Source organism: Rattus norvegicus, chromosome 1 (genome assembly GCF_021556685.1).
Source record: "Rattus norvegicus strain SHRSP/BbbUtx chromosome 1, alternate assembly SHRSP_T2T, whole genome shotgun sequence".
In the NCBI taxonomy this organism is placed as follows: domain Eukaryota; kingdom Metazoa; phylum Chordata; class Mammalia; order Rodentia; family Muridae; genus Rattus; species Rattus norvegicus.
In genome coordinates this window covers 252,368,273-252,382,815 of record NC_141534.1, presented here as the reverse complement: position 1 = coordinate 252,382,815, position 14,543 = coordinate 252,368,273, and the positions used below count along the sequence as shown (strand labels likewise).

At 41.7% G+C, this 14,543-nt stretch overlaps 1 protein-coding gene across 3 annotated transcripts in view; it reads left to right on the top strand.

The window, feature by feature from the left end:
- Nucleotides 1–14,543, top strand: part of Cyp2c22 (cytochrome P450, family 2, subfamily c, polypeptide 22) — a 39,632-nt gene that overhangs the window by 6,190 nt on the left and 18,899 nt on the right. Inside the window, exons 2-4 of one of the 3 annotated variants that reach the window (NM_138512.2) lie at nucleotides 3,417–3,587; nucleotides 6,196–6,358; nucleotides 8,289–8,438. In NM_138512.2, the coding sequence (NP_612521.2) occupies nucleotides 3,420–3,587; nucleotides 6,196–6,358; nucleotides 8,289–8,438 (481 nt within the window). In that variant the 5' untranslated portion in view covers nucleotides 3,417–3,419. Of the gene's footprint in view, nucleotides 1–3,056; nucleotides 3,588–6,195; nucleotides 6,359–8,288; nucleotides 8,439–14,543 lie in introns of those variants that run through there. The other 2 variants (XM_087608526.1, XM_087608569.1) reach the window with 2 other exon arrangements.

The following is a 14,543-nucleotide window of genomic DNA, read 5'->3' as shown; positions in this document are numbered from 1 at the left end:
AATATACCTTCTCAGCACCTCATGGTACCTTCTCCAAAATTGACCATATAATCAATCACAAAACAGGCCTCAACAGATATAAGAAGATTGAAATAATCCCGTGGATCCTATTAGATCACCATGGACTACAGCAGGTCTTCAATAACAGCAAAAACAACAAAAAGCCCACATACACATGGAAGCTGAACAATGTTCTACTCAATGATAACTCTGTGTGGGTTTAAACCACACAAAGACCCTTTAACAACAGAGAACTTCAGATCAATCTCCCTTATGAATATCTATGCAAAAATACTCATTAAAATTCTCACAAACTGTATTCAAGAACACATCAAGATGATCATCTATCATAATCAAGTAGGCTTCATACCAGGGATGCAGGGATGGTTCAATATATAGAAATTTTCATCAATATAATTCACTATATAAACAAACTCAAATGGAAAAAAACCCACATGATCATCTCATTAGATGCTGAGAAAATATTTGACAAAATTCAACATCCCTTCATGGTAAAAGTCTTGGAAAAATCAGAAATTCAAGGCCCATACCTAAACATAGTGAAAGCAATGTACAGCAAACCAGTAGCCAAAATCAAACTAAATGGAGAGAAACTTGAAGCAATCCCACTAAAATCAGGGACTGGACAAGGCTGCCCACTCTCTCCCTACCTATTCAATATAGTTCTTGAAGTCTAGCCAGAGCAATTAGAGAACAAAAAGAGGCCAAAGGGATACAAATTGGAAGGGATGAAGTCAAAATATCACTATTGTAGATGATACGATAGTATACTTAAGTAACCTCAAAAATTCCACCAGAGGAATCCTACAGCTGATAAACAACTTCAGCAAAGTGACTGGATATAAAATTAACTCAAACAAATCAGTAACCTTCCTCTACTCAAAGGATAAACAGGCTGAGAAAGAAATTAGGGAAATGACACCCTCCACAATAGTCACAAACAATATAAAATACCTTGGTGTGACTCTAACCAAGGAAGTGAAAGATCTGTATGACAAAAACTTCAAGTCTCTGAATAAAGAAACCAAAGATCCCAGAAGACGGAAAGATCTCCCATGGAAAGCAATATACAGATTCAATGCAATCCCCATCAAAATTCCAAATCAATTCTTAATAGAGTTAGAAAAGGCAATTTTCAAATTCATTTAGAATAGGAAAAAACCCAGGATAAGAAAAACTATTCTCAACCACAAATGAACTTCTGGGGCACTCACCATCCCTGACCTCAAGCAGTATTACAGAGCAATACTGATAAAACTGTATGGTATTGGTGCAGAGATAGGCAGATAGACCAGTGGAATAGAATTGAAGACCCAGAAATGAACCCACACACCTATGTTCATTTGATCCTTGGCAAAGGAAGTAAAACCACCCAGTGGAAAAAAGAGCATTTTCAACAAATGGTGCTGGTTCAACTGGAGGTCACCATGGAGAAGAATGCAAATAGACCCATTATTATCACCCTGTACAAAGCTCAAGTCCTAGTGGATCAAAGACTTCCACATAAAACCAGATACACCGAAACTAATAGAAGAGAGAGTGGAAGAACACATGGGCACTGGGGAAAATTTCCTGAACAGAACACCAATGCCTTATGCTCTAAGATCAACAATTGACAGATGGGACTTCATAAAATTGCAAAGCTTCTTATGTATGGCAAGGGACACTGTCAATAGGACAAAACAGCAACCAACAGATTGGGAAAAGATCTTTCCCAATCTTACATGAGATAGAGGGCTAATATCTATTATATACAAAAAAGTCAAGAAGTTAGACTGTGGAGAATCAAATAACCCTATTAAAAATGGGGTAGGGAACTAAACAAAGAATTCTCAACTGAGGAATATCAAATAGATTCAAAGGACCTAAAGAAATGTTCAACATCCTTCGTTGTCAGGGAAATGCAAATCCAAACAACCCTGAGATTCCACATCATGCCAGTCAGAATGGTTAAGATAAAAACCTCAGGTGACAGCAGATACTGGTGAGGATGTGGAGAAAGAGGAACACTCCTTCATTGTTGGTGGGATTGCAAACTGGTACAAGTACTCTGGAAATCAGTCTGGAGGTTCCCCAGAAAGTTGGATATAGTACTATCTGAGGACCCAGCTATACCACTCCATCCAAAAGATGCTCCAACATATAACACAGTCACATGCTCCACTATGTTCATAGCAGTCTTATTTATAAGAGCCAGAAGCTGGAAAAACCTAGATGTTTTTCAACAGAGGAATGGATACAGAAAATATAGTGCATCTACACAATGGAGTAAGCTTCATCCATTAAAAACAATGACTTCATGAAATTCTTAGGCCAATGGATGGAACTAGAAAATATTCTGAGTGAGGTAACCCAATCACAAAAGAACACACGTGGTATGCACTCACTGATAGGTGGATATTAGCCTAAAAGCTGGGTACTCAAGACACAATTTACAGACCACATGAAGCTCAAGAAGAAGGAAGACCGAAGTACAGATGCTTCAGTCCTTCTTAGAAGTGGGAACAAAATACTCACAGGAGGAAATATGGAGACAAAGTATGGAGCAGAGCTGAAAGAAAGGCTCTCCAGAAATTGTCCCACCTGGGGAATCCATCCAATATACAGTCACCAAACCCAGACAGTATTTCTGATGCCAAGAAGTGCATGCGGACAGGTGCCTGATATAACTGTCTCCTGAGAGGCTTTGTCAGAGCCTGACAAATACTGGGGCAGATGCTCACAGCCAACCCCTGGACTGAGAATGGGGTCCAGATGCAAAGACAAACATTAGGCAGAGCTCAGGGGGACTCTGAAGAAGACAGGGAGGAAGGTTTGTAGAGTCAGAGGGGTCAAGGACACAGAATCAACTAGGCAGGGGTCATAAGGGCTCACGGAGACTGAACAGGGATTCTTTTGCTTGCTTTTGGGACCCTTTCCTCTTAGTTGCCCCATCCAGCCTTTATATGAGGGTTTGTGTCTAGTCCTGCCACATCTTATTATGTCATGTCTGGTTGAATCCCTGGGAGATCTGCCATTTTCTGAAGAGAAATGGAAGAACAGCGGGGCAAGCGGAGAGGTGAGGTTGTGAGGAGGATTGGGAGAAATGGAAAGAAGGGAGACTGTGGTCAGGTTGTAGTGTATAAGAGGTGAAAGAATAAAAAGAAAGAAGAAAAAAAACCATAGGCATCCACAGTGCCTTTTAAAGAAAGGAGAGTTATGTTGAAACGACACACATTTTTACAATTGCTAATTTTAGAAAAAGAAGTGTTAGGAACGGGCAGTTTTGTTTAAACAGATCAAAGTGTACTAAAGATAATGAGGTCATACTCAAAGTCCAAACACTGTGTACTTTCTGAAGTTGCATTTATAGACCCTTGGAGCCCAAGCTTTCCAGTGTGTTTGTTCCCAGTGAGCCAATGGCTCTCTTCATTTTTCTGGGGATTTGGCTTTCTTGTTTGGTTTTTCTTTTTCTATGGAATCAGCACCATGTCAGAAGGAAGCTCCCACCTGGTCCCACTCCTCTACCAATTTTTGGCAATATTTTGCAAGTGGGTGTTAAAAATATCAGCAAATCTATGTGCATGGTAAGTGTGATTCGTTTCCTTTCAGTGCCTTTCTTTCTTTCTTTCTTTCTTTCTTTCTTTCTTTCTTTCTTTCTTTCTTTCTTTCTCTTTCCTTCCTTCTTTCTTTTCTTTCTTTCTTTCTTTTCTTTCTTTCTTTCTTTCTTTTCTTTCTTTCTTTCTTTCTTTACTTCTCTCTCTCTCTCTTTCTTTTCTTCTTCCTTTTTCTTAAAGAAAATTATTTATTTTATGTATGTGAGTACACTGTCACTGTCTTCAGACACACCAGAAGAGGGCACCAGATTCCATTACAGATGGTTGTGAGCCACCACGTGGTGGCTGGGGATTGAACTCAGGACCTCTGGAAGAATTGTCAGTGTTCTTAACCACTAAACCATCTCTAAACACCATCCCCCCATTAGTGGTTTTTTAATGAGTGAATTATACATCCTTAGAATAAATAATATGCGGTTCCAGACTGCATCAGATGTTACCAGGAGCCAAGCAAGAAGTTTTCTTTTAAGTGTAGGAATACAGGTTTACAGTAAGGCAAGGAAAGATATTTTAATATCACAGTGGCCACTTAGATAGATAGATAGATAGATGATAGATAGATAGATAGATAGATAGATAGATAGATAGATAAAGAGATAGATCCAGCGGCTTCCTTTAGGTTGGCAGTCTTGAGGTTTTATACAGGTGAAAAACAAAGACAAAGCTTGAGGTGTTTGCACAGCATGGTCTTATTGATCAGTGTAGAGGAAGCTTCTAGTTCTTCAGGATAGGGGACAATGCCTATTTGGTACAGAGGAAGCGGATTTCTTTTTGTGTTCAGGAAGTTGTTAAACTGCTCAGGGATAATCTCTTGGGATTCTGGATTGGTGCCTTAGTTCCCGGGAGATGACTGCCCTTGTTTAGAGGGTATTTTCTCCACAGAGTGAGCTTGCCTGTTCCTGGTTGTTTTAACATCGTTGTTGAAGGCTTCCGGGGTAACTATAAAGGCTCTGAGACAGGATCTTACGCTGATGGTTTCAATATTCAGGCAGGAGAATTAGCTTCTTAGGATAAACACTTGAATGCTTTTCTAGCCTGCACTCAGAGTCCAACAGAATCACACTTTAAGGTCAAGAAGACAGGTTACCACCTGAGGTCAGAGATGTATTTATTCTGTTTTAGTTACTCAGGCACCTGGAGGTCCAGCTTGAGAATGAAGGTGTGTGTGTGTGTGCATAACATGTACATGCATGCATATGTGTGTGGATACGTGTGTTTGAGTGTGGACACATATGTACTACAATCATCCCGTGGCAGTCAGAGGTGTCCTGCTTGTCACCTTATTTGAGACAGTGTTCTTTGTCAGTTATTGTGTATCTCAGCCTAGCTGGACTCGAGCTTCTGGGGATTCTCTAGTCTGTCTTCCTTCCTGTGGTGGGAACACTAGGATTGCATGTGTGCATGACAGTGCTCCGTTTTATGGAAGAACACTGAGTCCTTTATATACAGAACTATATTTCCAGCCCAAGAATGAAAACAAAAATTTTAATGCAAGTCCAAGTCTGTGCTCTGCATAGAGGTTGGAGGAGACAGGATCCAGGAAGTGTTTTGTGACAGTCAGGGGCAGCAGAATCCATGTTCACAATCTGTCCCAGGTCCCTTTCAGTCCATCAGTTATTCTCTGATGAACTGTAATGCAGGAGGGGCTGTGTTCAGTTACAAAACATATTAATTTATACCGTCTCAAGTCTACATTTTTTCTATAACGATTTGGAGTCAAGGACATAAGCAAGGTTTCAATAATTCTTAGAGTTCTCATTAAATTTTCCGGATAATGAGTCAATGACTTCTCTATCATTCATTCACATGGTGGCTGAAACATGAAGGGGTGACCAGAAATCCATCTTTTCTCTGAGACAGTCAGTCACCAGGGAACTCACTGCCTCCATAGGTTCTTCTTCCTGGGCTGGGAGCTCTGAATTAACTCATGGCCTGAGGCAAATCTTAAAATCTTTCTGAGCTTTACTTTGTATTTCTCTAACATATCATTATATATTATGTAATATAATATATATTATATATTCAGCAATGGGAGTTGACTGTTTTTGCATTAAACAGCAGTGGATGGCTGCTTGGTATCAGATACTATGCATGTGGCTGATTATAAGAGAGATTACAATATATAAAACCCTGTAGAAGGGATAGCCTGGATAGCAGGCATGTCCAACTTGCTTTGTTCTCAATGCTGTTAGAACTCACAACTGTCAGTGTATGGATGGCATAGAGAAGGGATGGCGGGAGATGACTACTAGTGTACAGCGTGGTGACTGAGAGAAATACCATAAACTCAGGAAGAGAAGCACAGTGTCCATTGTAAGAGTAGGCAGGAGTAGAAATCTGATGCAAATGTAGGTTTATCAGAAAAGGTAAAAAATTTGAGTAAATATTATCACAGGCTGTGTTGCACTGGAGAACAGTAGTAACAGCAATGTTGGCAAGAGCACAGTGATAACGGCCATTTAAATGTCATATATTATGAAACTACTGCATGTAATGTTAGTGAGTTGGCAAATATTAAAATATCTGTGCAGTACGAATGAAAATATCACCCTCTCTGATCACTCTGCTCTGTTTTCAGCTAGCAAAAGAGTACGGGCCTGTGTTCACCATGTATCTGGGCATGAAGCCCACTGTGGTGCTGTATGGATATGAAGTATTGAAAGAAGCTCTGATTGACCGGGGAGAAGAGTTTTCTGATAAAATGCATTCGTCAATGCTCAGTAAAGTCAGCCAAGGGTTAGGTATGGCTCTTTGTTTGGACGTATCCAGGACTGTACAAGTGGCAATGAAGCTAAATAGGGAAGAAAACCGAGAAGCCAGAAGTGACTTTGTAAAAATTCAGAACAATTTAAAGGTAGCACATGAGACACACTTTCTTATATCATTTTTTTTTTTTGCAACCTTGGCTTTAGTCACCATTCGACTACTCTCTCCCATTCCTATTCCTATTACCGATTCCCTTCCTCTTCCCAGGAGCCCCATCTCTGCATGCACACATTACCTCCTCTTTTCACCTCCCCCTCTTAGATGTCTTCTGCCTCTCTTATGGGCTCTCTTCTTTCACATGTGTGTGTGCATGTGAAACACATGCATACAGACTTGCTCACACACACATCATACACAAATACAAGCACATAAACATATATCTCTAGGTTCTCTATAACAGAAAAAAATGTGGTATTTGTTTTTAAAAGTCTGGATTCTTTTACTTGAAATAATAATTTACACTTTCATGTAAATGTGACTTCATTTTCTTTATGTTTGCATAAATCTTGACTAACGTGTATTAGTAGATTTTAGTGGCCTTTGGTGTGATATGTGTACACAGACACAGCATCCATTAGTGAATTTGGCTCCTCTATCCCCTCTTGACACAAAGAACTATAAGAAACTGAGAAATGTTGAGAGTGGAGAGGTTGTTTTATCCAGGAAACTAATTCAACCGCTTGGAAATGTTTTTGAAACTTTAGTGCAGATGTTTCTCAAGTCACAATGAGATTATATCCCAGCAAACCCATCTAGGCTAAAACTAGACTAAGTTGAAAGCATAGTTACAATAATTAACCTATAAATCACCACAGCCTCACATAGCACTGCACGGCAGTGCTTGTCTTTCAAGGTTGCATGGCTGATTAGGCCATCTGGCATGCTGCCCAAGATTAGGAGGGTGTATTATTACACATGTCAATAACCTTAGAAAGGAGGAATATTCAATATCCTCCTTTACACTGATCGGGTAGCTCCTTTCTAACTCATAAGCAGACAAGCCACAGGTTGAAACTGTGCTAAATGGAGAAATTAACTGTCTATCAGTTATTGGTTTTTAGAGATGGTATAAAGCTCTCCAGTCTTCTGATGGAGAACTGAGTTCTGGAAAAAGTGACAAGGAATCTTTTGCTGCTCTGTATCATTCTCTAAAATTTTCTTGACAAGTTTATTTTTTTTATGGGTTTATCTTCCTTTAGTATCACATTTTTTTCTGGAGCTGAGGACTGAACCCAGGTACTTGCACTTGCTAGGCAAGCGCTCTACCACTGAGCTAAATCCTCAACCCCATTGTTCCAGTTTCTAATTTTGAGAATTTTTGTTGAACTTTTTAGATACAAATATCTCACAGTACATGCAAGAATTTAAAAAGTAGAGAGTAAATTTTAATCTACAAAGAGGGACTTGTCAATTACTTTACATACCCCTTATCTGAGGAACACAGTGTTGTGAGATCTTACCCATTCCTTGTCTTCACTCAAGGCCTTGAACATACTAAGCAACCACCTGATCATAATCCAGTATTCATTTTTTTCTGGAGAATTCTCACTTGATAGTTCTAAAATTCACAAGCAGAAAAGCTAGCCCTGACTTTGCCTCCTTACAATTTATAATCTATATGATCATAGAGGAAACACTTTGCTGACATCCTCCTTGTAAGCAAAATGGAGGAGACTGAAGATTCACAGAGTTATACTGAGGCTTTGAGAAGTTACTGGTGGGAACCAGCTCTTCAGTATGTGAAATCTAGAGCCCGAGTGGTGAAATACTAGGTTGCATTAAGAGGGGTATCAGGTAAGGTGGGGTTGACAAGTCGTCTACACCTGCACAGGAGCCAGTGTTATTTCCTGAGATGAGTACTCTCAACTAGAATTCATGATAACAGATTTCTTTTTGTTCCAACAGGCATTGTCTTCAGCAATGGAGAAATATGGAAACAAACACGGCGTTTCTCCCTCATGGTCTTAAGGTCTATGGGGATGGGAAAGAGAACTATTGAAAACCGAATTCAGGAGGAAGTTGTTTATCTGCTGGAAGCACTGAGAAAAACCAATGGTATATCTATTTCTATGATTAACAGATATGGAAGATGAACTTTTATTACAAATAGGCTCTTTATAAACATGGAGCCAGAGTATAATTGAAGGTTTCTCTGCTCCCATGACAACAGTAAGAAATGAGATGGTTATGATGTCAGTTTTTCCAGCACCCTCACTGACCAACTTTTGTGCAATTAACTTTTAGTATTATCCATGGTTCTTCTTTTCATGTAATCATGGAAGGAAACAAAGGTATAGGCAACAGGAAATGTGTTTTTAAGTTAGACATGGACGTAGCGTGTTTGTTTCCTCGGTAGGCTGTGTCTAGCAACAGGCCCACATCTAACTGACAAACTATCCACACCGGAAGGAAGACGTACATCTTGGTTGCATCAACTTTGAAAAGTAAGAAAGTTTTCTGATAGCCTTTTGAGAAATGTTACAGGGTGGCCAAACTGTGTAAAGTGTCAGTGTACGACTGTTTACACGGGGAAGTTTGAAAGGATGGAGCTGCCCCAGTACAGAGCTCAGTGAGTGTGTGTGCACATGCAGGTGTGGGATATGGTGGAGGAGAAAGAGTGGGCTGGAGAGCAGGCAGGAGGGGATAAAGTCAGGGTCAATAAGGGTCAATATGTGTGTGTGTGTGTGTGTGTGTGTGTGTGTGTGTGTGTGTCCATAGGACCTCACGATTTAAATGTTTTATAAAACTATCATTAATATATTATTTTATTTTCTGTGGAGAATTATTATGTTTTAAACCAATGTTCTATACCATTTATTTTTGGTATTGTGCAGAATGCAGTTTTTTAAAATTTTTTCACCATCTTTATTAAATTGGGTATTTCTTATTTCCATTTCAAATGTTATTCCCTTTCCCGGTTTCCAGGCCAACATCCTCCTAGCCCCTCCCCCTCCCCTTCTATATGGCTGTTCCTCTCCCCATCCTCCCCCCATTACCGCCCTCCCCCCAACAATCCTGTTCACTGGGGGTCCAGCCTTGGCAGGACCCAGGGCTTCCCCTTCCACTGGTGCTCTTACTAGGCTATTCATTGCTACCTATGCAGTTGGAGCCCAGGGTCAGTCCATGTATAGTTTTGGGGTAGTGGCTTAGTCCCTGGAAGCTCTGGTTGGTTGGCATTGTTGTTCATATGGATGGGGTCTCAAGCTCCTTCAAGCTCTTTCAGTCCTTTCTCTGATTCCTTCAAGGGGGTCCCGATCTCAGTTCAGTGGTTTAATGATGGCGTTCGCCTATGTATTTGCCGTATTCTGGCTTTGTCTCTCAGGACAGATCTACATCCAGTCGCAGAATGCAATTATTACAGAGAGTATTTGTGTAGTCTGGTTGCTCCGAGGATAATTTGAAGAAATGAAGTGAGTGTGTCAGTAAGAGTTGTTTGGATGATAATGTAGTGTACCAAACTATGCACAGACCTGGAAAGGAATAAACTCCATGCATTGTGTTTATTATGCTTTTAGTTCATTTTCAAATATCTTTTCTTGGTTACTCTCATGTGTTTAACTTTTGTTGGATTCTAGAACATTAACTGCGATTTATCTCAGTCTTTGATGTTAGTAATATAAAGTTTACAGTGTCTGAAAGTCATTGCAGATCTTTGAGTTCTCTGCCAGTGTATTAGAATAATATTTTGTGGCTAACTATTTAGCATACCACAGCAGACTCGGTGCCGGATTCTCTGGACACCCCTCAATCTCTACCTGCTACTGGGTAGAGCTGGCATTTCCCATCCCCTACCCTGAATGTTTCAGCATCTGGGCTGGGCTGCCTTTCTCCCAGCTGCCCTTCCTTATATAATACAGCCATTTGGTTTCCCGGTCTTCTTCTTCTTTTCTTAACCTACCCTTTATTCTCCTGTCTCTCCCTTCTCCCTTTCCTCCTCTCCTCACATGGTTCAGCCGAGGGTCATGTCCATTCCTGAATCTCCCAGATATCTTTGATTCGATTCTGGCCATGCTCTCTTACAACTATAACAAACCATCTCCTCCACCATACCTAGGAGCAGTCATGTCCTTCATTTTCTATTCCTTGTTTCATTCATCTGGTACTGGAACCTGGGATTGGCATACATGAGTTCCCTTTCAAGGAACTCAGCCTCTCGGAACCAAGCTGCTGATCTGACTATCCTAAGGCATGTACAGATTGTTTCTGCTGGTTCCTGCCCTCCATGAACTCTGACCCCAAATTCTAGAGTCTCTGTTCTGAGCTACTTTCTCCCTCTACATGTTCTAACCATTCCTCCACTTTGGCTGTGCCCTAAGTGTCTCTCTAGCTCTGCTACACCTTTCTGGGTGTCTGTACTAAAAATACTGTGTCCTCTTGGCCTGCTTTCTCATCTCTCTCTGCTGGATAAGTGTAACCCGGAGCTGCCTGCTTTGTCTGCCGGTACTACAAAAGTCGCACCGGTGTTCCAGGAAGCTCCTCTTGCCCTACTTGGTCCTCAGTCATGCCAGTAAAGGTGGTCTTGAGATCTGTCTTGCGGCTGGGGTGTGGGAACGCCACTTGGGGCAGGCAAAAATGGATATTCTAGATTGCATTTACCCTATACTATCATCAGATGCTTATGAAAAGTGGGGAGACACTGCTCAGGGGGTGGGAAAACACAGCTTAAGGCGGGGGCCTCTGCCCTAGTGCAAAACAACATAGGTTGAGGCCGAAGCTGGGGTTCCCTGACTCCTGGACATCCAGACACCACTGGAAGTCTAAGGGAGGTGGGAACGTGGGGGATAGGAGGGGGTGGCGGTGGGTGATGGGACTCTGGCTTTGCTCATCAACAATTGTCCTTAACTTAAGGGTGATTGTCCAGGAGTGCAGAGGGACCTTCTTCGGGAGACTACTCTGTGGATGAACGCCTTTTCCATGTTCCGCATGGCAGTTCTTGATGAGAGAGACAGGCTTTGGTCCCAAACTGTTTATTGATTGTTCATTGTGGAAAATGGGTGCATATCCCCTCCTCGGGGTGGGCCAGAGATTAAATACCTTTTGTAGAAAGGAATGTCTGGGAAGGGCCTCTAGATAAGCATGGAGAACTCAGTGTTCTAAGGTATACAAATGTAGATTGTAAAGTCTAAGAAAGTAATTTAAGGTATGTAAAGACTGAGGACCCACAAGTTAGAAAGTTAGAAGAATTCAAATTTCTTTCTCCCTACGTTATTGTTAACTAAAACTTCTAAAGTTCAAAATTCCAACTTCAATCAATGAAGCTCTGATAAAAGCTAGTAAAGCTCCAGATACTATTATCAGTGACAAGTTCAAGATTTTAAATTTTCTTTGGTTGTCCTCTACGAAGAAACATAAAAGTGCTTTTTTTTTTAATGTCTTTCCCCCCCCCCCCCCATCTTTATTAACTTGGGCATTTCTTATTTCCATTTCAAATGTTATTCCCTTTCCCGGTTTCCAGGCCAACATCCCTCTAACCCCTCCCCCTCCTCTTCTATATGGTTGTTCCCCTCCCCATCCTCTCCCCATTACCACCCTCCCCGCAACAATCCCGTTGAATGGGGGTCCAGCCTTGGCAGGACCAAGGGCTTCCCCTTCCACTGGTGCCCTTACTACGCTATTCATTGCTACCTATGCAGTTGGAGCCCAGGGTCAGTCCATGTATAGTCTTTGGGTAGTGGCTTAGTCCCTGGAAGCTCTGGTTGGTTGGCATTGTTGTTCATATAGGGTCTCAAGCCCCTTCAGCTCTTTCAGTCCTGATTCCTTCAACGAGGGTCCCAATCTCAGTTCAGTGGTTTGCTGCTGGCATTTGCCTATGTATTTGCTGTATTCTGGCTGTGTCTCTCAGGAGAGATCTACATCCGGTTCCTGTCAGCTTGTACTTCTTTGCTTCATCCATCTTATCTAATTGGGTGGCTGTATATGTATGGGCCACATGTGGGGCAGGCTCTGAATGAGTGTTCCTTCAGCCTCTGTTCTAAACTTTGCCTCCCTATTCTCTCCAAAGGGTACTCTTGTTCCCTTTTTAAAGAAGGAAGCATTTGCATTTTTCTTTTCTTTCTTTCTTTTTTTTCAGAGCTGGGGATCGAACCCAGGGCCTTGCGCTTGCTAGGCAAGTGCTCTACCGCTGAGCTAAATCCCCAACCCCTTGCATTTTGGTCATCCTTCTTGAGTTTCATGTGTTCTGTGGATCTAGGGTAATTCAAGCATTTGGGCTAATAGCCACTTATCAATGAGTACATACCATGTGTGTTTTTCTGTGATTGGGTTACCTCACTCAGGATGATGTTTTCCAGTTCCATCCATTTGCCTATGAATTTCATAAAGTCATTGTTTTTGATAGCTGAGTAATATTCCATTGTGTAGATGTACCACGTTTTCTGTATCCATTCCTCTGTTGAAGGGCATCTGGGTTCTTTCCAGCTTCTGGCTATTATAGATAAGGCTGCTATGAACATAGTGGAGCATGTGTCTTTGTTATATGTTGGGGCATCTTTTGGGTATATGCCCAAGAAAGGTATAGCTAGGTCCTCTCTTGATTGTGCTAAAAACATCTCTGATCAATCTATATATCCAGTCCTCTGGAAAGAGTGCTAATGCCTTTAACCCAGAGTCAATTTTGGGTCCCCAAGCTTTTACTATGACTCAAAGGCATGAGTCTACTGCCTTTTCTGAAACGTGAATTTCAGTACAGACCTTAAACTGTGGCAATGCCGACATATGTTGGGGGTTGGTCTGGTGCTGTATATACACATGCTAATTTATGAACCCCAAGTTCTGGTTGCTCCAAGACAAGTGAATTCTCAGGTACACCGGTCTTTGTTGTATAAACCTTGTTCCTCGATTTAAAGCTATTGGCTATAGAAAAGTGGCTACGGCTAGTTACTGAGGAGAATAGAAGTAAGCAGAGCTTCTACAACCAGGCTGGGGGTTGCAGAGAGGGACCATGAGGAGAAGGAGAGGAAGAAGAAGAAGAAAGGGAGAAAAGGAGAAAAAGGAGGAGAAAGAAGGCAGAACAGGAGGTCTCTATTAGATGTGATGGACCAGGAACACGTGCCTGAGTGAAATGCTTCACTCCACTCCAAGGACAGACTGATGGGGTAGAAATAACCCGGGTGAGACTCAAACAGCAAGTACTTGGGAAGCAACCAGTCTAGTGTTAGAAAAATAGATTAGGGCTAATTTCCCAGTAACTGGGCTGAAGCTAAATGACTAGACTCAGTCTCACTCATTTGGAAGCTAGCCAGGGATAAAAGTAAATATGTGAATTTACAAACATATCTAAATTTTTTATCTCCTTTTGTATACTTAAAAGATTCTGATAAGCTTCAGGGAGTCAACTTGGATTCACCTCTAGCAGGCCAAATGAACTTCAGATAGGTACCCCTAAGTTTCTCCACCTGCCTATTCCTGAAAGTGGGATCTTTGATCTTGGGATTTTCCTACCCACAACTACCAGGACCTTAGGCCTGAAAGTTTCAGATATACCTCCTGTCCCTAATCTATCTGTCCCAGCAGATTTCAAATCAACCACAGACTGCTCCAGCAATTGACCAGCTCTAGGGATTTTGAGTCCTAGAACACTTGCATATAGCTAGCTAGCCCCAGGTAGTCCAGCTTCACAAACTGTCCCAAAGCAGCCTACGATTCCTTAGCCCCAGTCCAGCCCAACCTGGACAGAAAGTGAAAAGCCCATACTTCAGTCCTTTTTTTTTCTTCCCAGGCTTTGGTCAGCATTCCAGTTTTCTTGGGTCCCCAACAACAAAGCCCCAATGTCAACAGTAAATAGTCATAGAATATATTACATTGATTCTTTTCACTCATTTTCAACAGAAAAGCTTGGATGTTAGGTCTCAAACTCTGGGACAAACGGTTATCTGATGAGCCTACTTGATGTATCAAAACAGACCTGGCCAACAGGTTCTCCAAGTATCCTTCAGTTCCTACCTGCCACAGGGTGTGCCTGACATACCCTGCTCCCCTACCATAAACTTCTCCAGCCCAGGGGCTGGGCTGACTTCTCCCTAGCTGCTTTTCTCTATATAATCACACCATTTTGGTTACTTGCCCCCTCCCCCTTTTTTTGGTCTACTCTCTACTTTCCTGGCTCTGTCCTCTCTCTTCCCCCCTCCCCTCACATGACTTGGCCCAGGGTCATGTTCACTC